This window comes from Atractosteus spatula, chromosome 2 (genome assembly GCF_055471065.1).
Source record: "Atractosteus spatula isolate fAtrSpa1 chromosome 2, fAtrSpa1.hap1, whole genome shotgun sequence".
NCBI lineage: Eukaryota > Metazoa > Chordata > Actinopteri > Semionotiformes > Lepisosteidae > Atractosteus > Atractosteus spatula.
Genome location: NC_142707.1, coordinates 13,866,642 through 13,891,112, shown reverse-complemented (window position 1 = coordinate 13,891,112; position 24,471 = coordinate 13,866,642). Strand labels below are relative to the sequence as shown.

General features: G+C 35.7%; 2 protein-coding genes across 2 annotated transcripts; both read right to left on the bottom strand.

Annotated features, from left to right (window-relative positions):
* Positions 1-1,028: 1,028 nt before the first annotated feature.
* On the bottom strand, positions 1,029-9,054 carry LOC148839335 (uncharacterized). Its single transcript, XM_088909510.1, has 9 exons — positions 8,916-9,054; positions 8,072-8,389; positions 7,090-7,404; positions 4,127-4,177; positions 3,586-3,678; positions 3,113-3,137; positions 2,710-2,753; positions 2,547-2,581; positions 1,029-1,358 (listed from the first exon to the last, which is right to left on the bottom strand). Exons 1-9 carry the CDS (start codon positions 9,052-9,054, stop codon positions 1,233-1,235), a joined length of 1,146 nt encoding a protein of 381 aa, XP_088765636.1. The 3' UTR covers positions 1,029-1,232.
* Positions 9,055-14,408: 5,354 nt separating this feature from the next.
* LOC148839334 (uncharacterized) lies at positions 14,409-21,664 on the bottom strand. Its single transcript, XM_088935740.1, has 6 exons — positions 21,631-21,664; positions 20,726-21,040; positions 19,605-19,928; positions 17,249-17,290; positions 16,727-16,819; positions 14,409-14,518 (listed from the first exon to the last, which is right to left on the bottom strand). The coding sequence occupies exons 1-6, from the start codon at positions 21,662-21,664 to the stop codon at positions 14,409-14,411; spliced, it is 918 nt and encodes a 305-aa protein (XP_088791866.1).
* Positions 21,665-24,471: the final 2,807 nt, after the last annotated feature.

Sequence of the window (24,471 nt, the reverse complement as noted above, 5' to 3'; positions counted from 1 at the left end):
GCGCAACATGGCCAAAATACAGTATTTTTTCCTCAACAAGCTGCATGTGAAGACATTTCCAACAGTTAATAATGAAAACGACAGTATCTGGAATGACCCCCGAAAGCAACTGGTCTTATAAGCAAAATCGTAATTTTGTTCATATTGTATGTATCCTAGACAGTAAATCCATGGACAGACAGCTGAGGATTTTTTTTTCCACACATGTCCTGTGGTTCCAACAAGCTGGCAAATATTCACTGATCAAGGATTTCTATTATTAGCCTTCACTGTTTTCCAAATGTTCTGGTTGTTGAAGATCAGGTGAAAATGTTGGACATGGTAAAACATTAAGAGTTCTGAGTGTTGCTATCCTGAATAAAATTATGGTAAAGTATTTCAACCACAGTGTGGTTTTGCATTATCTTGCTGGATAATCGTTATATCAGTAAATTGTATGCTTTCAAGAAATACTGTAGTTCCTGAGCTACAGCAAAAGAATGTGCCATCCCAAGTCTACTTTTGAATATAGCTGCTGATTGCTAATGTATTACATTCTAAAAGCAATTTCTCTCACTAGAAAACCACCTACAAAACTGGAATAAATTCTTCAATGATAAAGATTTAGATCTGGGGTGCTATCTGCATGGAGTTTGTATGTTCTCCCAGCAGTCAATGCCCACAGTTCAGAGACATACTGTACCGGTAGGTTAATTTGTTTCTGGGAAAATTGGCCCTGATGTGAGTGTGTGGGTGTCTGTGTTTACTCGTGTGTGCCCAGCAGTGGAGTGGCATCCCATCCAGGGTGTATTCAGACTTGCACCCATTTCTTGCCTGGATAGGCCTCTTGAATTGGATGACACACTTAGAAGCAATCAGGAAGATTGATGAAAGAATAATTGCTGCTTTGCTTGTAGAAATATACATTACTTGTTTATTTTATTTATTTTTTTACTAAAATGATAATATTGCAGGAAATACAATACATTTGATAACTGCATAAACAGTTTCAATTAATTAAATTAGTTCAGTTACATAATTAAGGGATTTGACAATATAAAATTAGGAAGACCAGTGATCCTTAAATACCTCAGCTGACTACTCTATAGTAAAATACTTTAAATTTGTTCTTAAAGAGATTGAGCTGTTGTTTCATTTTGGACTGGTTTACAAGCATTGTCAGTATGTGTTTGTTAATACAGATGTTGAAGACATGAATCTCTCCTCTAACACTGTCTCTGGACCACTGTATCTCAGTGTATCACCACAGTGGCATACTGCGAGTTTTCAGTGACCTGAATCACTGGGGCTGTTTTCTTCGGGCGTTCAGTATGCATCAAAGTGGAATAGCATACTTCATTGTCTGTGACCTGCTGTTTCTGTAGAGAAGAGTAAAATGAAAAATAATGTTACAATGATAACAATCCTGCTTAGTAAAAGTAGAGGCACAGGTGCCTATGCTTGGCTGAGGAGCCATTGGTACAAAGCTACCACCTTTGTGATTAAGATTGAACTCCTTTGAGACACCTTAAAAGGTCACCAATAACTCATCCTAAATTATACTACTATTGTACACTAAGTTTTCAATGTCTAATGTATCTGCTAATGGCTCAAATACAATGTGCAGAACAGCATAATTTCACAGGCTGAGATGCTGCTGGTGGACCACAGGAAGTAAAAGTAAAGTCACTCACAAGTCACTGCAAGATTACGTGGCACTGGTTGACAGTTATGAATCATTGCATATGCTGCATTGGGGTTTGACCTCCTAGGGTGGTAAAGGATATTGATGCAATACATCATGCCATGCGGAGTATTACTGAATTGAAAGATTGAGGGATTACTTTGATGTTCTTGCACTTGTACAAGTTGGTGATGATCAAATCTCAAACTGTGTTTATCATTATGTAGAGTGGTGAGGTCATCATCATCAACAACAACAACCACGACACTGTTGCCATCTCTATGACTCAGCTGATCATTCTTGGCTTCTACTGTGTCACAAAATGAGTTACAGAACTAGAATTCATATAAGTATGAAAGCTTAATATGTAAAAACTACTGAGTTGTCTAATTCCTGTATTTAATCAGGTCTATAGAACTTCTAATGGCACTTAAATGTTTTAGTTTATGTAGTTGTTACTGTATGAATGCTATTCTTCAGGTAGTCCTAATTATGTTAATAGTTATTTTTTATTTATTAAACACAGTTGATTAGGTTGTTTGATAAATTATAGCACTGCTGACATTCAGAGATGATGTGTGGGTCTTAAATAACCTAGTGAATTTGTATTGCAATATGTCTGCCAGCACGTGTTTGTGCATCTTTGCATAACATAACCATGTTTAACCACAATTCTTACTTATCACCTTTTTGCCATTTCAGGGATAGCAAGTGCATATGGTAGGTGAGATGTGGTCTTAGACATATTCTGCAGACACAGCAAAAACCACTTTTAACTGTATACTGTAATTAACTTGTTGGTCTGTCATAATACTCAATTACTGTAGGTATTAAATACACATTCTTGAGTGTTTCAAAACATGTCCTTCGGTGATATTTTTACCATGACTCTCTGTTGTCCTTTATTAATACTGGGATCTGTAGAAAAATGAAAATAAAAAAACATAAGAAAGCTTCGGAAGATTTGAAAGCTGTGAAGAATATCTATACTTAATTACTCTCCTTATATCAGTTACCATAATTCCGCAGTTTTCACACATACTTACAGACAGTATTCTCAAGATTGCTGTTTTCATGCTGTTCCACATCCCTACGGGAGACAACAAACATATTTAGGAACAGAGCCCATGCAGACAAGCTCATGAAAATCCAAAAGTGATACATATTTTGAAAAATTCCAACAGGAATCTTCAAAGATGGAAAAAAATCAAGCAGTAGTCACCTTTACATTATCTGTTTACAAAAAAATGTGTTTTAGGTAAAAGTATACATAACATACTGTACATGATTTGCATGCAAACACAATCTTTTCATATGTTTTTAAAAAAAAATGTTGTAAACCAATTGTTTTGCGATATTACTAAAAAAAGATATGCTATGACAGCACAAGTATCAAGGCAGTGCTATTAACAAAAAAAAGATGGAAGGAGTTGAGAAATGTTGACTCACCTTTCACTGACATGTTTGTTTCTCTCTGATAAATAAAACCAACAAACAACCTGATAAATATTGTCCAGTGCAGTGAATAAATACAGTTCATATGTTATCTGGTATTGTATATGATATTGGATGGTATAATATGCAGTATTTTATTCATTTAAATCATTGCAAAGTCTACTATTTTGCAGTTTTGTGGGAATTTTATCATGTTAAATAGTAAAGACAATATGTGTTAATTATATAGCTCTAGTATAAACAGAGAAATGAGGTTCAGCGTAGACCAAAAAGCCTTCTGGAGTAAAATAGATTAATCTGATCAACTACAAAAACATATTCTTTCTATCTCACTGGCAAAACAGTGACAGATTATTTTGCTAGGAACTACATCATGTTTAAATGAAACAGCTACAGTATTGTAGGAGTTCAGAAAACCTGTTTTAGGAAGAATGGAGTATTGCTAATGGAAGACAAAATACACATACTGTGCTGGAAGAAGGCACAGGTCAGAACTAGCATTGGAATCAAGAAGGATAATCCACCAACAGCTGCCCACTTGACATTCTTTGGAAGATGCCCTGCAGCAACAAATGGAAGAATCTTTTTTTTAATTAAAGCTGACAATGTAGCACAATGACAAATAATATGATGTTGTTTTCATCTACTGTAGGTACTGTAGATGATCCTCTAGATAGATGTTAATGTAATTTTCATAATCTAGAGTATAATTACTTGGCTTGGTTTCCACATCTTTCTCTGTAGATGGAGTCTAGAGAATCGGGATGTTTAATGCATGTTGCACTGAAGTGCTTGATACTCCAAGTCATGTACAGTACTTTATTAAAATAAAGAGATGCTGGTTTGCAAAAGCAGAAGAAATAATAAAACGTCTCTAGCATAGGACAACGATTTTGTGTAAAGGTATAGCATGCTTGCTTTTGTGTACATATAGTAGAAGATATCCCTGTGACAACACTATCAGGAAAAGATCATCATGGACAGAGAAAATTCATTGTGTGAACTCACAATTCCCTTTTATGATTCCATTTTTATGAAGTTCATCTGATTTGGTAACATCTGGAACAGAAGGTAGACAGATTTGTATTTAATTAAAATGTTATACAATTTTATTCTGTTTAGACTTTTATTTAGGCTTAATTTTGCACACGTGTGTTGCTGGAAAGTATAAAGTTTTATGAGTTATTTTGAAGTGGGACCCTGAGTAGACCTTCTTCCAGCAAGTTAACAGCATGGAATCAAAAATAACAGGTCATACTTTAGGTCTCCATATTTATAGTCTATATGCAGTCTATTAATACAGTATGTTATTAATAGTACTGTATGTAAGAAAAGTACATAGTCCTAACCTCAAGATTAGGGCCCAGGCTATTTTAACTAGATAAAGATGAGGGTTTTGCTGATAACATCTACAGTAGTTAATCTACAGCATAAACATATTATTACAACAGTGTGTTACTATAATTCGTTTATAAAACATGAGTAAATGTCATTTGCAATACCTCATCCAATGTGTTGCCAAATATAATTCATATTTTATAACAAAGAAGTTGCAGCCTGCATAAGGTAAACCAAAAAAGACCAATCTCTACAATCCAACTAAAATACATCATGTATCAATTACTAAACTTATATTTTTCTATAAATTAATTTATCTACAATATCATGTAAAATATCATAGAAACAACAGAACATCCTTCAAACCTGAATAACATACAGACTTACAGTAGAATCTTGCATACTTAGTAAACTAGTAAGGATACCAAAATAGAATGTTTATTGACAACATTCTATTTTGGACTGAGCTTCAAGTTGGTATCTGTGAAAAAGACACTGTACAGTGGGTGTGTATCTTGACATTATTTTTGGATTCTAGACAATGTGGGGATGAACTAAAAAATAGAGTAGAACAGAGTACATTGAACAGTAGAAAACAAAAGAAAAAAGAAATTAGGTGTTTCTGTGGTATGAGTTGAAAATAAAAAAAAACAAATATGGTTCAGGATATTGAGGCAAAAGTCCTTTTTTTCAGCTGGTGAGAAATAAATGTACCACAGTGTAGTAAAACGTTTGGATTCACACATTTCCCTGCCACTCAATGATTGGTCAATCTATTTTTAAGTTCTTTCAACTCACAGATTGCTGCCTTTCACACTTCTGTCTCACACGTTTGTTCGCACTTTTGTCTCACTACAGTAACTCCATCCATTTTCACCTTCTGTTTCATTTGTTTTCCGTCACCCACCACCCTCCTCCTTATTCTACCCCTGTCCATTTTATTTTTACACACCTGGGGAAGGTGTGACAGCCAAAACTGTCCAGTATTTGAATTTTTGCAGTTTGGAATTAACCTTTACTTCTTTCTTATTCTTAAAAAATATAAGATTATAATATTTGTTATGTTTATTATAGTATATTATCCTAGGTGGGGAGCTGCTTCAGCATGCTTAGGCTGCAAAGGAACAAGTAAAAGGTTTATTCCATGCCAAAAAAAGAAAACACAACTTCACACCCGAAGAAGGCTTCACAGCCAAAACGTTGTGTTTTCTTTCTTCTCTTTTCAGCATGGAATAATACAAATTCATCTTTATCTTTATTTTATGTAAATGAAATGTAGCTCTCTAACACCGTAATTTCTAAAACTAAAAACAATATCAAATAAAAAATTAACCTTGTGCCTTTACTGCTCATGCACTGATCACTCTAACTTCTTAAGTAATTTGCAAAGCCTTGCAAAACATTTCCCTTCTTTGCAGTCATCCCAGTTCTGTTGAGTTATAAATAATACAAATTTTTAAATGGTGGATGCTGCACATTGGTGGTGGTGGAGGGGATCCCCATTACCTGTAAAGCGCTTTGAGTGGAGTGTCCGGAAAGGCGCTACATAAGTGTAAGCTAATATTATTATTAAATGCATTTTAAAGTAAATATTTTTATTCACATCTTAAATGCTCAAACTTAACAGTTTCATGGTTGAAAAGGGTAAATGTCAGAACAAATTACTTAAGCAAAACCAGGTTGTATGTGCAGTTGCTGGTATTCTTTGTGGGCCAGAAGTCTGAAACCAATGACCAGTCACTATAAGTCCCATGACATGTTTCCATAGAGAAGGGTTTCCTTGAATTTAATTTATGAAGCAATTTCTTACTTCTCAACCTGATCTGCTGTGAGCTGGTGATACAGTACAAAATGGCTGCTGCACTTCAGAGATGTATGAAATGGGTCCCCTTCTATGACAAAAGTGCTTGAGGATTTTTTGGTTTGAAAAACTGTAAACATGTAAGGGTCTATTATCATAAAACGGTAGCGTTATTACTTTATATATTAAAATATATACATATAAATATATACATATAAAAGTTTGGAAACACTACAGAGTGCCAGGGCAATGGACTGTTCAATATCTAACTGTTTAGTTTATATGGAGTTTACTGAGACCCATAACGCTTACAGTAAAAGACAATTTATTAAACAGTCCTTTAGAGGATACAAAGATATGCATGAGTATTTTTGAGTAGGAATCTAGAGAAGAAAAATTGACAAAATGTTGATGTTTCATTCAATCATTGAACAATGAAAAGATTGTTTGCAGTTAGGGATTTTCTTTTTCTTATTATTATATTTATTTATATTACATATATTACATGTATTGTTTTTAGTCTCTTTACAAGCTTCCCTGAATTTTTAATCTTATGGTACTAGAAAGGTTCTGAGAAGCAATGTCGTTAAATATTTGTTTGCATCATGGTATTGCACTGTTGTTACATTGTACGATTGTCGTTTAAGTTATACTATACCTTTATGAGCTCTTGATATGGAAGACAAATTCCCTTAGCAATAAAGGTGAATTCATTTTTTTAAGTTTAATTCATGTTTTCTCCAGACTACCAGTGCATAGTGTACTCAATCTTTAAAATACCATTAATGATTGAACAAATGTATGAAAGAACAAGAACTGGTCTGTTTCTTACCTTCCACCTCAACTGTGATGCTCTCACTGCGTTGTGAAGTTGATGTTTGTCCCAGTGTACCTAATTCAACAGCACAGCTCAGAACAACCTCAGTCCTGTTCCCAGTCCCTCTCTGTCCCAACAGCTCTTTTCCAGACAGAGTGAGGGAACAGACTTTATACTGCTCCCTGAATGGCACTGATCTGAAAGAAGCTTCACTCTCATCAGTGTAGAAATGGCAACGTGTTCCTCTCTCAGCTTCACAGCGAATTGTAGCATTCTGGTCTGTATTGATACGTTTCAGATCTGTATCAATACGAAGACTTCTAAACTTGGCTGCAGGAATACAAACGGATGTATCTCATTAATCAGGATAAGAAATACTGTAAAAAGGGAGGAAAGGAGAAAGAAAAGGTGATTTTAAACAATGTCACTTGCTTAAGTGGGAAGAATCATCATCCAATCACCATGTATTTCTCTGATTTTCAACATTAGTTACAATTGGAAATTGATTGGCAAAACTTTGCTCAACTGTTCAGAGCTGTTGATCAGATTTATCAAGAAGTTTCTGGAGTAATTATGTGACTGAAAAAGTACAGTAATTCATCAGTAGTTTCTAATCAGCTGCCGAAGCCTGGTCAGAGGCAAAATTACATGGAAATGTACATTTAGATTTATAGTTCACACAAAAAACTCACAACATATTCAGTACTTTTGCATTTTTGTATTAATACATATGCTTTATTTCTTTATTTGTAATTGAATGAGTAATGTACATAATATATTACAGTATGTAATGAATATAATCTACCAATCAGAAAAATGTACTTTCCCTTTAGAATGATAATGGTCATCATTAAAAATGAATTACAGTACTACATCTTCCCCTGCTTTAAATGAAGATAATATTGCCATATTACTTCCTATTTATACCTGTATTATCTGATGTATACATTATATAAGCAAAAATAAATTAAGAAGGAATTAATTTGGCTGCACTTACCCTCCACCTTGATTCTGATCTTCTCACTGTGAGATGAAGTAATCATTTGCCCCTCGCTTACAAGTTCAACAGCACAGCTCAGACTGACCTCTGTACTGGTCCTAGTACCTTTCTCTTCCAGCAGTTCCTTCCCAGACACCCTGAGGACACACACTTTATACTCTTCCCTGAAGGGCTCAGATCTGATATGGTTTGGATTCTGATCAATGTAGAAGTGGCAGCGTGTTCCTCTCTCAGCTTTGCAGCGAAGTTTAACATAGTCCTCTTCATCAATGTGTTTGCGGTCTACTTGAATATGAACCTTTCCAACGCTAAGTGCTGGTAAATTACATGAGATTTGTCTCATTAATTACCCTTATGTTTTATTATAGATACAGTCTAAATCACAATTCTTTAATCCTTTACTTTAGACAAGCTACATTACACTGTCATGCATCCTTTATAAATATCATATACAGTATCTTGATATAAAAAGATGCATCATTCTGTATAACCATTTGTCCAGGTTACATTTGAGGCCTGCAATTATTCATAATGTTTCATGAATGATACAGTCTAAAGCACAATTTTCAGTGCTTTACTGAGTGGAGCAACATAACACTGTCATATGTCTTTCGTAAACACTAAGAAACATTATATAACAGGAGACACCATTTTTTATAATCATTTGTCCAGATTACATTAGAGGAATGCAATTATACATAACAATTAATACTAAGACTCTTTCACCTAAAAACCTTTTTCACCTTTAACAGCTCCACGTAAAAACAGTAGTTGATGAAAGAATAATTCTAACCAAACACTTAACAGTGTCATTTTAGAAATACCAATGAAGATGACTTACCAACAACCTCTATTTTTTTTATTTCACTGTGCTGTGAGGTAACTGCTTGCCCATCCATCATCAGCTCAACAGCACAACTAAGAAGCACTTCAGTTTTATCCTGAACAGCTGTCTTGCCCAGTAGATCTCTCCCACTCATAGAGAACTGACAGGTTTGATACTTGTATGGTGCTGATCTCAAAGGAACTGGGCTCTGATCGGTGTAAAGGTGGCACTGTGTTCCCCTCTCAGCTTCACAGCGAATGTAGACACTTTCCAGTAAATTGATAGATTCTGGTTGCACCTCAAGAATGGGCTGTGAGAGTGAATCTGTTGAAAACAAACATCTGAGAATTTTCTCTTCTTCAGCTTAATAAAAACATAGTAAATGATTGTAAGCAGTCAATAAAATATTTTCCACAGTAGGTATAATAATATGTTATTCTTCATACCTGTATTATGTTTTGCCTATTGATTCTAGAGGCAAATTACATTTTAAAAGTAATTATTACTTCCAGAAATTATGGAGGACAAAACTGAGATGACTGTTGACATCTACAGTAAATATATGTTAAATATTTATAAATATAAAATAATATGTAATTTAATAACAAACTGTACCTGAGTAACTTTGTCTCACTTCAACCCCAACCATAACTGAAAAGAAAACAAAAAAGTTGTTAATGGTCAAATTTCAAAACCATACAGTGCAAAAAAATTGAAACATTAATGAAATATTTAATTTCTCAATTCAAAAAATAAAATAGAAAGATTTATTTTTTCAAATTGAACTTTTGTACTTCTGTACTATTCAACAATTTCAATTGTTGAATGTATTCAAATTCAAATGCTTTATTACAGCAACTTATTTGCTTTATTACAAGATGCAGGTATTTTAATATGCATTTCATATTACTCAAAAAGCTTGATTTTCCACTATAAAGCTCATGCTGTGTTAATTTGTAAAAAGTCCCATTGTACAATGGCAAAGAGAATCAAACAAATAATACTCACTTAATGTAAGAAATGACAATGAAGGAATCATAATCCTCAGGGTGTTAAGCAAGAGATGCACTTCTGTTTGAGACTGTACAGTATAAATTCGCATGAAGCAGTGCACATCTCACAGGAAACGGAAAAAAAACCCTTAGAAAAGCCCTGCAATGACGTGCAGGCTTCATGGTTGTCCTATGTTGTCTTTGACTGTTGCAGAAAAGCTGGTCAATACATTTGGGTTTTTTTTTAAAAATTGGTTAGTGCTAGCCCTACTCACTGGGGTAACTAAATCCACACTTCCAATATGTTCAGAATTCAGCAGACAGAATCCTGACCAGGTTGTGTGCAAGCGATCACATTATGCTTGTCTTGGAGTCCTTGCAGTGGCTTCCAATCAGGTTTCGAGTTCTTTTAAAATTCTTTATGAACACCTACAGTGTGTAGCGTCCTCTCACGAGACACCAGTAAATGTAGGGGTTTGTGCTTAACTGGGACAATTATTAATTGTGGCAGTAAGTCACAAAATGATTCTTTTGATGGTATTAGAATCCTACCTTGCGGGATAACTCAAACACCGCACACACATAGGTACTAATACACGAGAATACATTTATTAATACATAAAATGTGCATATAAAGAACAGATCTTATCATGAGGGTTAGCAGAATACCAAAGGCATATTCAGTCACGAAGAGTTACAAATACCAAGGGACATACGTTCAGTATATCATTCATTTAGACCATTTCGTAAATGAACTTGGTTATAACTTCTACACTAGATACTCAAAACAAGTACATCACTCATAGGAATTAAATTGATATCAACTGGTTGAGATAACAATTGAATTCTCGAGCGGTAATGCAGGAAGTTGAATACTCATCCATCTGTGGGGTCAGATCTCCTGCAGGCACAAAGAAGCATTGGCAGGCTTGTCGCTGTCCAATCGGCTCTTTCTGGCTCGGTGCCAAGCAGTGCTCGGTGCGGCTTGCGGCTTGCAAAGTGTTCACTGAAGACTCGCTAGTTAGTGCTGGCTGAACTAGCAGAGTTTGTGCACAGGAGAAAAGTGACTGTGGGTCCCAGCAGGTCAGGAAGAGGACCGGTTCGTTCCTGATGAAGCGCTAGTCCTGAATACTGATTCAGATTGGGTTCACGAGGCTTGCTGCTGGCTAACCTCGGGTGGATCCTTTGGTTAGGCGCTGGCAACCTCCACTCTCGACTCTTAGAACAAAGGAAAGTTCTGGCACTCGGACACACTGGCTGTTACGTGGTGGTCCGGGCTGAATCTGGGGATGTTTAGGAGGAGCCCTGAGGCTGAATGTCCAGCAGGCGCGCTGCGAGACTGTCCTGCGCTTGGGAACTGTGTTCCCTTGGGAACTGTTCTGCCCTGTGGAACCATCCTGCCCTTCAGAACCGTCCCCCCCAGGCGCTCTGTGTTGCCTGTTTTTACTTGGAGGAACTGCAGGTCGTTCATTGGTTGAAAGTTTCATGGGCATCAGAGACCCACGTGGGGTTGACCTGCCCTACCAGTTCCTGATTGGCTGGTGATGAGTAACCATGCACTCTGACCTTAGGGTTGTAAACCATTTTTGAATAACACTTTCCCTTGGAATCTCAGACTTTTAGGTGCCAGATGACCATTTATTAAGGTTGCTGGAGAATCTCAGGAATTGGGGAGCTATTCCTTATCAGGACACTCTATCAGCTAGAAAAACACCTTAATTGTGAACTGTATCAGGCACCACTGAGATGAAGGAGAGAGGGACTGGCAAGGGAGCAGAAAACGTAATTCCTGTATTTTAATAAGCCTCGCCGCTACAAGTGCATAAGGCTTTACTTGGCTTGGAACCTCAGTTCCTGTCTGACTTATTATCTTACCACTCCCCACCTTGAAACTTCCATTTTCGTCTGACTCCAGTCTTCCATATGTTACCCGAGATCACTTACATACTATGGGTGACAGGGCCTGCGCTTGCTCCTGTATGTCCCAGTAGTCTGGAATTCTGTTTTATAACATTTGCTTCTAACGTCTTGTTTTATATGTTTTATTTTGTAATTTGCTATCCTTATAAAAAAATTATCCTTCAGCTAGGATCACACCTTTCCCCTTCTCTCAATGACAGACTAATGTTCTTCTAAATTCTCTCTATTCATTGTAGGTTTCATTTCACACCTCTCTTCACCTACCTGACTTCACACTTCCTGATTGGCCACTCTGTCTATCCCCTGCTCCCGCCTCCTGCTCCTCCTCTCTCCCAGCTTTTGTTCTCCTGCTACATTACCTTTGCTTACTGCCCTGTCTTTCTCACACCTGAAGAAGGCTCCACGGCTGAAACGTTGTGTTTTCTTTCTTCTCTTTTCAGTGTGGAATAAACCTATTACTTGTTCCTTTGCAGCCTACGCATGCTGACGCAGCTACCCACCTGAACTACTTCATCCTTATAACTGTTTCTATATTGTAAAGTGCTTTGAGACGGTACGTTTGAAGACTATATAAAATTAAGTTAATAATCATCATCTTCATCTTCCACCAAGAACTATAATACAGTAGAAAGTAGCAGATTGATTGTGACAAAATATGCAAAATACATATAGAAACAAATACAGGGAAAAGGAAACATAAAAAATTCTTCTTGGAATGAACTTGCTATGCTACTGTACGCGGCAATATTAGGAATTCTCACTCACTCAGAAGCCAAGAAGGTAAAGATTTTAACCCCTCTGCTCTTCCTGTTCTCCTACTTAAATCCACATACAGTACACTACAACACTACACTACACAAACCACTGGCAAGTGAGATGCTACACACAGAGAAGTTGCAGACAGTATCATATCCTGTACAAGACTACATACAACCCAGCACATACTGTACAGTATAATGCAAAGGAACAAGTAATAGGTTTATTCCATGCTGAAAAAAAGAAGAAAGAAAACACAACGTTTCGGCCATGGAGCCTTCTTCAGGTGTGAGAAGTACATACATACAGTATAATGTAGAATATAATGTAATATTAGGTAATATAATATAGAATATTTAATGCACAGAAAAATCTTTTTTTTACATTTTGAATCCTCGTTGTTTTATGTTTATGCTGCATTTTAATCCTTTAAATTTCAGTGTTTACTCATATTCTTTTTGCTGCCAGTGTTCTCTACTGCATCACATGAAGTCTGCTCGATGTCTGTGAGATCCTCCATCAGATAAGCCTTTGTTTGTTGGGGTGTCTATTAACTGTTTCTAGTTAAAATGTGTAAATGGTTGTTGAATACAATAGTCACATTAGCTACATTTGTTTGACCTTCCTCCAACCCTACCTCAAGATGAGCTAGGCATTTCTCAGTTGTGGCTTGTTCTCTTTTGGAAATGAGAATGGATAGTAGGAGCCAGTCCAGTATCACCCAGTCATAACACTATCATAGTTACAGTTATAGTGCCATTATGAATGAAATTATTAATACAATAACTATTAATAAAATAGCATTTTATTTCCAGTTATTTCCACATTCAGCTATTTGTTAATTATTTTCAACTGAACTTGAGTGGCAGATTGTTACCTCTGTCCTTGTACACAGCTACTGTATTTCTGTGCTGTAGGATTGTGTCCATATGCCAACAAACATTACTCATCAACAGTGAAAGAATTTAAACCCTTTAATTCACATTTTTATTTTCAGTAATGCTCTACTGGTACTCATATTCTATTCTTCCCACTTTGTGTCGCCATGTAGTTCACTTCTGTTAGATCCTCCATCAGATAAACCTTTATTTATTGGGTTGTATATTTCTGGATGGTTAAAATTTGTTACTGAAGGTTGAATACCATGCTCAGGAATGTATAGGATGCAAGGTAAGAACAACTATAACTACAGTATCTCTAATCCAGTTAGCAATGATAGGAAAGTGGTGTTCTATAGATCATATCCCTTTCTGTTTTAAAGAACTGTTGTATTGGCAGTTTGAAACAGGGTATACAGTAACAATATGGCAGGTGGGGCTTGAATCCTGTCATTTCTATAATGCTCCTCCCTTTAAGTGCCTGGTAAATTTCATTTATGAGAACAACTTTGTAAAATGCTGAAGAACACAAATCTTGCTACTTTCCAACCCTTTGAAGATCATTTGTTTTAGAAGTAATTTCAACCTCCATAATATGAATAAAAAGCAGTTCACACAATGTATAGTGAAGTTGCATTCAAGCTTCTCAATAAAAATGAGCTGTTCTTATCATGAACAGTTTCATTGGTATTATCAAGGTTTCACGAGATGTTTATTAGCAAACTCAATAATAGAACAAGTACATTCCCCTGGAGACTCACAGAACAACATTTTAACTACAGTAAATTCACTCTGAAGCTCATGTACAATAGGTTAAAAATTACATTAGCTATACATTAAAAACTAGAGTGATAAGCAGGAGAAATACATCAAGAAACAAGGCATTACTTTAACATTAGTTTAGTGGTAAGAAAATTGCTGAATTTCTCTGTTATTTTAAAATGTTTATGATTCAGGGTCCTTCAGTGTCTCAGCCAGGATGGGCATGTTTGGAGTCCAAATTTAACTTGATAGTCATCACCATGAAGCGTCATTGCACTCTTTTGACTGGGAGTCTTCAAGGTTCGATACTCTGTGGGAGTTGAATGGACTCAAGTCAGTTAGACAGTGCAATGTATTGCAATATTGTGATGGTGGGGCACATCACTCCTCCATCTGCTGCCAGCTCTTCAATAGGTTCTGTCCAAGAGTCATAGTGAGAATTACTTTTTGGGAAGGTGCCTACCAATGATACAAATGAATTGAACAGCTTTCTGAAGCCTTTTTTTTTTAAGAGATGCAAAGCCAACTAGCCCCTGACCAGTCCTTGTAGTTTCTAAAACACTGTAGACATTAAAATATTCTTTCTGTTTTCACAAATGCCTCACTGGATCTTACAGACATTATGAACTGCTAAAACATTATAAATGATTAATGTCTGCTTCTATAGTTTTATTTAATTTGGTTTTCTCATTTGAATTGCAATGTGATTTTTTAATACACTGCATACTCCTTGATGTCGGTGTCTTGTAATCTGTTCATAATCTTCTTCAGAATTACTGATAACCACACCTGACATAACGTGGAGTACAATTACACTCCTCGACTCTTCCAGCATTCAAGATACTTACAGACAACAGTCTCAAAAATGTTGTTTTCATGTTCCAGATCCCTGCAGAAGAACAAAATTTAAAAGTAAGTTTAAAATCCAAGGACTACCTGCCTCTTTATTTCCTTGTTCCAGATTGCTAAATTTAAAATTAATGTAGCACTTACAAGGTTTAGGCTAAACGAAAGTAATCAACTTTTAGAATTTACATTCTTCTACCAACAAGTAATTATGTATATACAGTCGTTTTTTCTTTCATCCATGGGGTACTTTTAGAACATTCATCCATGTGTCACATTTGACTTTATGCTTAGATTTGAACCTACATTTCCTATGTGGTTTGTTTTTTATTTTTGCATTTAATACCCATCTGATTTGGAATTGCCAATTCTTTAAACATCAGCTCATTCTAGAAACATACAGTACAGTACTTCTGGCTTCACAGTGCCTGAGAGTGCTGTATCTCATACACTGTAAACTGTACACTAGTACACTGCATGCCTGAAGTAGTCACTGCTAAGCTGAGAGTCAGTAAAGTCCTTACCAGCACACACCATCCCCACCTTTGAGACAATTGTGTGTTGCCACTAAGGAAATTCTAATAACAGTACCTAGTGACTAGTGACTCTGAGTCTGAGTCTCACAATTACTATTCACAATAATGAGATACTTTTTAAATAAGAATTCACCTAGTATTATTTGGAATAAAAACATACACCTTTGTTTCCACTGAAAAACCCAGAGAATAGGAAATGCTGACTAACCTTTCACTGTCCTGTTTTATAACCTCTGAAAGAGAAAGCCAGATTAGTAGGTAGTAGTAGTAGTAGTAGTAGTAGTAGTAGTAGTAGAAGTACAGTAATAAGAATAATTTTCCTTTAAAGGTGGTTTCTCAAAGTGCTTTACAGAATGACAACAACAATAGAAAAACACACAAGATATGCACAATGAAAATACACAATGAGAGAAGACAGTAGATGGGGATACTACATACAGAAGGAGCAAAGGGGTATATAACAGAACCAGTTGCCAGGGCATGCAGCATGAGGATATTGAAGTCAACACGAAACCTGACAGGAAGCCAGTGTAAGGACCCCAGGATAGCAGTAATGTGATCACTTGACCTGGTGAGGACTCTGGTTGCCAAATTTTGGATATATAGTACTGGAGTTTGTATTTAGGAACCCCAGCGAGTAGAGCATTACAGTAGTCAATTTGGGAGAAGACAAATGTGTTGATCAGCTTTTCATCAACAATTAGCGATAACATAGGACATGGCCTGGTGAAATTTCTGAGGTGAAAAAATGGTTTTGACAATATGTTGCACATGTAGGTTAGCCTGAATCAAATATCACCCCACATTTTTCAATTTAGAGTGAAGCTCAAGTTCAGTACTGTCCGCAGATAGGATTACAGCACTGGCTTTACAAAGTTAATGGGAAGTGCCAATAATCATGACTTCAATCTTGTCACAGTTTAGATTAAGGAAATTGTGAGTCATCCATGTTTTTATGTCAGAGGTGCAATTAGCTACAGTGCATCAGTGTCAGGTTTGGCATGGATGTAGATTTGAGTATCATCAGCATAGAAGTGATAGTTGAGGCCATGTGATCTTTAAAAGCTGACCACTGTGAGCTGGAAATGTGTTGTGAGAAGACCTTGCAACTGCTAATTTAAGAAAGGCATACTCACTGTTCTTGAAATAAAGACAGCTCAAGACTGCTGTTGCCATCAGGGAAACTAATTCTCCAGCTGCTACCCAGATGAAAGTTTTAGGAAGTTGTCCTGTAGACATGAAAAGGTGCAATTGATTTAAAAAAACAGAATCAAATCATACACAAAGCATCAAAATTGAAAAAAAAACTGTCCTATGTATAAATATCCAAGTGTACTTTATATTGTACATGCAGTACATATAAAAATACATTTCTACAGATTTTATGGTGATTCAGAACATTTTAATTTCGTTGACTTCAATAAGTTTTTTTCTGTTTTCTGTCATTCTCTAGGAGAGTACAGATAAGTGAATTGCTTAATGTTACACTTAAGTAATTGAAAGTAAACTGCAAGAACAAATCCTAAATTGAGCTTCTATAAAATAAGGATTTTCTGTGTCAGGGAGCTGGGACCCATTAAATACCACAGGTTTGTGACCTCCCATTTAACTGAGAAAAATTGCTCACTTAAACCTCTTTATGAATAATGAATACGTACCAGGTCCAGTTGGCTCAATAATAGGGATGTTTGACTTGGAAACTTAAATAAAAAAAAGAAATACATTTAAATTTGTTCAGTTAACGTACAATACTATTTTGCTCCCTTTTGATTTGATATTTTTAAAATCTCCCAATAAGCTCTGTTTTTCAGTGGCAGCTGTCCATCCCTCCTTTCTGCGTTGCCACTGTACATCTGTTCCAAGACTGACATCTGACTCATGATTTTTTCTTTAAGAAGAGGATATGTGCTATTGGTACTGTAGATACAATATAGATGCTTCCTTGAATAGAGCATCCTTTCTCCAAAAGATTCATCATTGTCTATATTTGTAGGTTAGGGAAACTCTATAACTGCTCACTACTATCTGCCTTCTGGGAGCACAAAGTTCATAAAGAGATCAAAAATGTCACACTAACATCTTTCTAATTCACCTTCCAACTACTGAAATGTCTGGCTGAGAACCTTTCCAGTTTCCGTAGACTCTTCTAACTTTGAGTTCCAAAGCAAACCACCTAGATGCATTCTAATGTGAGGGATTTAATTTCCCTATTTGTTGTTTCCCAATTTGTTTTCCCAACTTGTACCGATTTATTTTTTATATACTATAACAGTAAAATTGTATTGTTACAGCTTTGGGTGACTTAAGAAGTGTCTCTTAGATTTTAGATCAAGTTTGTGACACTGGGAAGAGTAAACACTTCTAACTTCAAAGCAGAGAGGATGTTTGCTGAGGTCTGGGGGGGTCCCTTGAGCAGAAACAATAATAAAGTTTGTAATAGTATGGCTAGGCAAGTTGTGGATTAATGATTACAATGGAGCAGGGCAGAAAGACACAGTATACCTTAACTTTAAGAGAGGCAGGAAAGAGAGAAAAGAGGAAGGGAGGAAGAAGGAACAAACAAGGAGAGCAGGGAGAAGAGAGAGGAATCCAGAGGAGTGGGGACTTGGAAGCTTGCGTCAGGCTCCTTCATGATCATCCAAATCAAACCTGACTGGAGCTAAGTATTCGATCCTTGTTAGAGAGAACTTGCTTATGTTTTAAGGCAACTTGGGATTCCTGGGTAGAAGATATCTCAGTTAGAAACGTCTTTCCCGATTAGGATGCATTTTATGGATAGGGATATACTGTAGGCTCCCATTTATTTTGTGGCATCCAGGGTGCAAAGAGAGAGATTTAACTGCAGTTTGCTTTGTATTTAGTTGGAAGGCAGCTCATCTCTTGTGTGGCCTCTGTAGGCATAGTAAGAGTTTAGTGCATAGTAGCAGTCTGGGGTTTCTGGGTGACCAGAATGTTAGGCCTCTGAAACGCCTTGTCTATAAATACTGTATATAATGTAACTTTATGTATTTTGTTGTGTGTTGTGTCATTGTTTTAAAATATCTGTCCAGTCCCATTTGTAACATTATAATGTTACTTGGTGTGTTGTATGTTTTGCGTCTTGTGTAGTTTATTGAAATAAATACTTGTTTTAACCAAGTGTGCCTGGATTATTACTCCTCACAACAAAGCTGTGCCAGAGAATAAAGACTTAATGTGCCTCTAATTATACCAGCCGCTCGGGTATAGAAATCACTTACAAGTCGGGGGTTATGAATAATTATTTCACTGATTGACTAAACCGCTCTGTCAATTCCTGATTTTCACCATTTTCATGACTCCCCATTTGTAACAGTATTTTATTGTCAAACAAATGAATATCCAGATCAAATCTACATAATTTATTGCTAAATACCCATCCATCCATTTTTTATCTGCTTCATCCAGTTCAGGCTCACGGCAATACTTACAAGCATTGATGGTTGCTATTGCAGGCATCACATTATTCTCCAAACCTGAGAAATTTGTTATATGGTTAATCTACTTGTTATATGTCTGTTCTTCTAGGACAATACTATAGTGCTAGCAAAAAAACAGATATCAATCTGGACTCCATCCAATAGAGACAGGATAAACCCAAATCGTAATTATTTGTTGGGAAAATGAAGATAAAAGATTATAGGCATAAATTAATGTATAGATTATTATATAGTAAAAGGAATCAGAAAAATATAAAATGACAGTACCTCTGAAAAATCTTTTATACAGTATATAACAGTGGGGCATGGGAGAAAAAAAATGGTGTTGTTTGCTCTTCAGGGAAACCTTGTAATAATTACAGAATTATAGTATATTCAATACATATTCCAGACGTTCATAAACTAAATGTATGCACCTTAAAGTACAAAATCTATAAAAATACCATCTTGCTTGGTAGATTATAGTATGGTATATATGAAATGATGTTGACATTTTCAGAAATTATTTGTTGAATTTTTGTTTTTGTAAATTAATATTAAAGAAGGAAAAAAAAACCCTGGTTCTTACCTTCCACCTCAACTGTGATGCTCTCACTGCGTTGTGAAGTTGATGTTTGTCCCAGTGTAACTAATTCAACAGCACAGCTCAGAACAACCTCAGTCCTGATCCCAGTCCTTCTCTGTCCCAACAGCTCCTTCCCAGACACAGTGAGGGAACAGACTTTATACTGCTCCCTGAATGACACTGATCTGAAAGGAGCTTCACTCTTATCAGTGTAGAAATGGCAACGTGTTCCTCTCTCAGCTTCACAGCGAATTGTAGCATTCTGGTCTGTCTTGATACGTTTCAGATCCACGTCAATAAGACTTCCAAACTGGACTGTTGAAATAAAACCAGAATACACTCATTAATGCTAGCTCTTGTTTGAAAGGGGAAAGGTCAGAAATGGGAAAAAGAGGAGAAAACTAAATTGCAATTGAAAGCAATTTTAGACCACAAATATTTCACTGATTTAAAAGGGCTTTACAATAAATATCTGTGAGAATAGAGCAGTTAATCACAATCATTGAGCAGCTGTTCAGAACCTGTTTATTACAATTCTAAGGTCAGAAATATATAGAGCATACTAATAATTAAATTTTAAGAATAATCAATTAAAAAACATGTTGTGCTTTATATAGATTATTATCTTGCTGATTAAGTTTTATGTGATGCATTGGTTGGTCTAATGTTACTAACAAATATAGGTGCGTGGAATAGAGAAGGAGTAACAAAAAGTGCCCCATTAAAAATAATTTAGCTTGATTCATTTCACTTTAGTACGTTCATAATATTATTGAGTAAAAAGAGCTGAAAAGTTATGGATCTATTTCATCTTGTGTGAAAATGGCATTGTCGGTGTAAAATGTATGAAATGAAGAATAAAGTGAAATTAGGAAAACACTTTCAATTGGAAAGATTCAGTGAGCTCTTGTCCCTTTGGAAAGAAAGCTAGCACTTAATTAATCTACCACAGTGTTTAACTTCAATTTAATTCCAGTTGTATTTGTTATAGTGTCCTTTACAACAAGTTGTCACAGAGTACTTTCACAGTTGTAAATTATTGAAATAAATTAAGACAATTTGAACTGTTATTTACTACATAATCTGATAAATTAAATTGCATGGATTCTTACCATCCACCTTGAGCCTGATCCTCTCACTGCACTGTGAAGTAATCGTTTGCCCCTCTGTGACTAGCTGAACAGCACAACTCAGAAAAACTTCAGTGCTGGTCCCAATACCTCTCTCTCCCAGCAGCTCCTTCCCAGAAAGATTGAGTACACAGACTTTATACTTTTCACTGAACGGCTCAGATCTAAAAGGTGCTGCATTCCGATCAATATAGAAGTCACAGGATGTTCCTCTCTCAGCCTCACAACGGACATGGACAGAGTCTTCCACATTAATGTATACTGGTTGAACGTCAAGAACAGGCTTTCCCTGTGGATCTGTGTGAAACAAAAGAGTAGCTTCTCATTGATATTTTGAGAAAAATCTCCAAAAATCTGTTAATTAGGTACAGAGGATCAAGAGAAAGAGTCTTATAATTGCAATTATGGAGCTTGTGATCAATCGTTTGTTTTGTTTGAGAAATCTTCTCCTCTTTGAAAGTGTTGATATTAATGTTATTAATCCCCTTAAAGAAATCATTTTCCAATATTCTGGTTTCTGTATCCATGTTACCTCAAATTAGATTTGCATTTGGACTATTATTATTAATAACAGAAAATGAGAAAGACATTTTGCCTAATCCTTTAAAAAAATCAACGTAAAAAAATTAACACATTTTATTAAGAAAATAAAATATATCTAAATAATTTAAAATACATTTACTGATTGTAATATATTTATATTTTAATGTATATTTGCATTATGAATACATAATACAATCAGGTTGGAATTCTTAAATTACGATAGATGTTCAATTCTTACTGATTGCTCAGGATTTTGATTATTTTAGTCAAACTATAGACTAATATCTTATATCTTATCTAATATATCTGTGTATAGAGTATAATACACAATTTAATAAACATACCTGAGTAACTTTGTCTCACTTCAAGCCCAAACATTACTGTACAGAAAAAAAATGTTAATATTCATATTTCAATTTCAGAACTTTTCAACGCTAAAAATAAAGAAAATCAATAAATTATTATTCATAAATGAAAGAATAAAAACAGTGATTGAATTTTAATTTTAATATTTAACTGTTGCACTGTACTTCTGTGCTATTAAAATATATTGGTTATACTATATCAACTTATTTGCGGTACTTGATTCTGGTATTCTGCACTGCATATTGAATTTCATTGAATGCTAGACTTTTTCTGTACAAATGATGTAAAGTTTATGCTGTGTAAACTTGTACTTTGTAATTCACATTGGACAATAGCATCAGACAAAGAAACATGTAATACTCACTCATCATAAGAAATGACATAGAAAGAATCATGGTCCCCAGGGATTAAGCAAGTGATACACTGACTTGAGACTGTACAGTATAACTTGGCATGTAGCACTGCACATCTCAAATACACAGGAAACAAGAAAAACGTCCCCTCAGATCAACACTGCAGTGATGTACTGACTTCAGGTTTTTAGCTGAACTGAATCTTATTCGACCCCAAAACAGTTGTAGACATATGGTACCTTGTTAGTTAATGCTATATTTTTCAAACAATTGCATTATTTACACAGTCATAAAAAAACAATTGCAATTAACATTATAATTAGTTAGATTATGATACAATAATCACAGTGGCACAGTGGTACAGCGATTGTTAGTCTGCTAGTCCTGGGTTTGATTTCAGAATGTGGCACCTTCTGTGTGGAGAATACATAGTCTTCCTAAGGTCACAAGGGTTTTTTCCAGTACTCCAGATTCCGTATGTAGTCCTTTTTTGTGCCCCATGTGTCTGGAATAAGCTCCAGGTTGCAAAAACCTCTGCCAGGAATAAAAGGCTTACTGAATGAAAGCCAGTGGAATGGATAGAAAACAATCCAATCTTTTAAATTGAAATGTGTACAGTTCTCTTGTATGATTAACTAACATTCATTTGGGGCATCTTATCTCTAAGGTGAAAATGACAGTAAACCATGCATTAGTTTTAAGAACTGAAGTACTGAGCACACTGATAAAGGTATATGCTAAAAAAAATGAAATAATTAACAATGAAGACTGTTAATGTTCTAGACCATAAGCTTCTTTGTCTGCTACAAGTTTTGGAAAGCAGGGTAACAGAAGTTATCGTCTACAGATCCTTTTTTGTCGCAGAGATGGAGGAAGTTTAATAGATATTGCTTGAATCACCAACATACTATAAATTGTTTAGAATATGCATGAATATTCAGAAGTGACAAAGATAGGCAATGGTATACATTAGTTGTTATAAACAATTCTGTATCTATAGATTCTTTATTTACATTCAATACTACCTCAGCGGATAGAAAATTGATCATTGATATTTTTTTATAATAATATGAGAAAACTTTGATATTTATGTACAGTGGTGCTAGAAAGTTTGTGAACCCTTTATAATTTTCTGAATTTCTGATCAGATCTTCCTTCATCTTAGTCATAAAAATAGGACCCAATAAAACAAATAACACAAAAAAGGATATACTTTTTCATTCATTTCATTCATTCAGTTAAGGGGATAATTAGAGTCAGGAGTGTCAATCAATGGGATGACAATCAGGTGTGAGTTTGGGTGGCCCTGCCCTATTTAAAAAACATAAACCTGAATCATCCCTACAAAACTCTGGTCTTTAACATACGTTTGTGAGCGCATGTCATGCCTTGATCAAAGGAGATTTCTGAGGACCCCAGAAAAAAGAGTTGTCAATGCTCATCAGGCTGGAAAAGGAGGGTTTTGGAAAGCAAAGACCAGAGTTTGGTAGTGAAGATAGGGCAGGGCCTCCCAGACTCACATCTAATTGTCATCCCATTGATTGACACTCCTAACTCTTAACTGAATGAATGAATGAAATGAATGAAAAAGTATATTCTACTGTGTGTTGTTTGTTTTATTGGATTTTCTTTATCTATTTTTATGACTTAGATGAAGCTCTAATTACAATTTAGGCCAACTTTATGCAGAAATTCAGAAAATTCTAAAGGGTTCACATACTTTCTACCACCCCTGTATATAGTAGGTTTCATACAAGGATTACCTTTCATTTGATAAAGTTAATATACAGTAGTTACTGTATGTCATGCTGATGAGCCCTAAAACAGTTGTCCATGGCTGCTAGCTTTGATTTATTAACACTACACAATGAAGATGTTGTCCATCAGACCTTCTTAAGAGCATTTTGAAATCAGCAGAGGTAATGAGTAATAATTAATATTCCCATATCTCATATTAAGTACTGTTATGGTTATTAGAAGTGGTTATTGAAGTGTCTTACGAATCTAGACACAATAATTAACACCTGGCTATAGTTTTCAGGGAGCTTCAAGACAAGAAAGGAACTAGGGTGTTTTTTTACTGAGTTTTACTGAGTCTGAGACATGCTGATCAAAGGGATCCTCTGGTTTAGCTTGGTCAATTAAGTTCTGGGTAAATGATTAAGTGCCATTAACAGAACACAGCATAAAAAGGCAGGCAGGCAGACAGGCAGACAGACAGACAGACAGATAGGGAGGGAGGGGGAGCAAGAAAGACAGAAGGGGAAAGGGGGAAAGGGGGAAATGAGGAAATGAGGAAATTGTTCTGACCAGCCCTTAAGACCAGATTCAAGATAAGTATTTGAGCCTTGTTTAGACAGCTTGCCATTCAGTTGTTTTTAGGAAACTCTGATTTCCTGTATAGAGAGTCCCTAGGTTAAAATCAGACTGGACTGCTTGGAGGATGCATTTTTAGAAGAGGGAGAC

Coding starts and splice junctions, on each gene's coding strand:
- LOC148839335 (XM_088909510.1), bottom strand. CDS start 9,054: ATGAGTGGGAGAGATCTACTGGGCAAGACAGCTGTTCAGGATAAAACT. Junction 8,390..8,915: donor AAAAAAAATAGAGGTTGTTG/GTAAGTCATCTT, acceptor GTAATTTACCAG/CACTTAGCGTTGGAAAGGTT. Junction 3,679..4,126: donor TGGAATCATAAAAGGGAATT/GTGAGTTCACAC, acceptor TTGTTGCTGCAG/GGCATCTTCCAAAGAATGTC.
- LOC148839334 (XM_088935740.1), bottom strand. CDS start 21,664: ATGTTTGGGCTTGAAGTGAGACAAAGTTACTCAG. Junction 21,041..21,630: donor AGTGAGACAAAGTTACTCAG/GTATGTTTATTA, acceptor TGTTTCACACAG/ATCCACAGGGAAAGCCTGTT. Junction 14,519..16,726: donor CTGTCTTTATTTCAAGAACA/GTGAGTATGCCT, acceptor CAACTCCCACAG/AGTATCGAACCTTGAAGACT.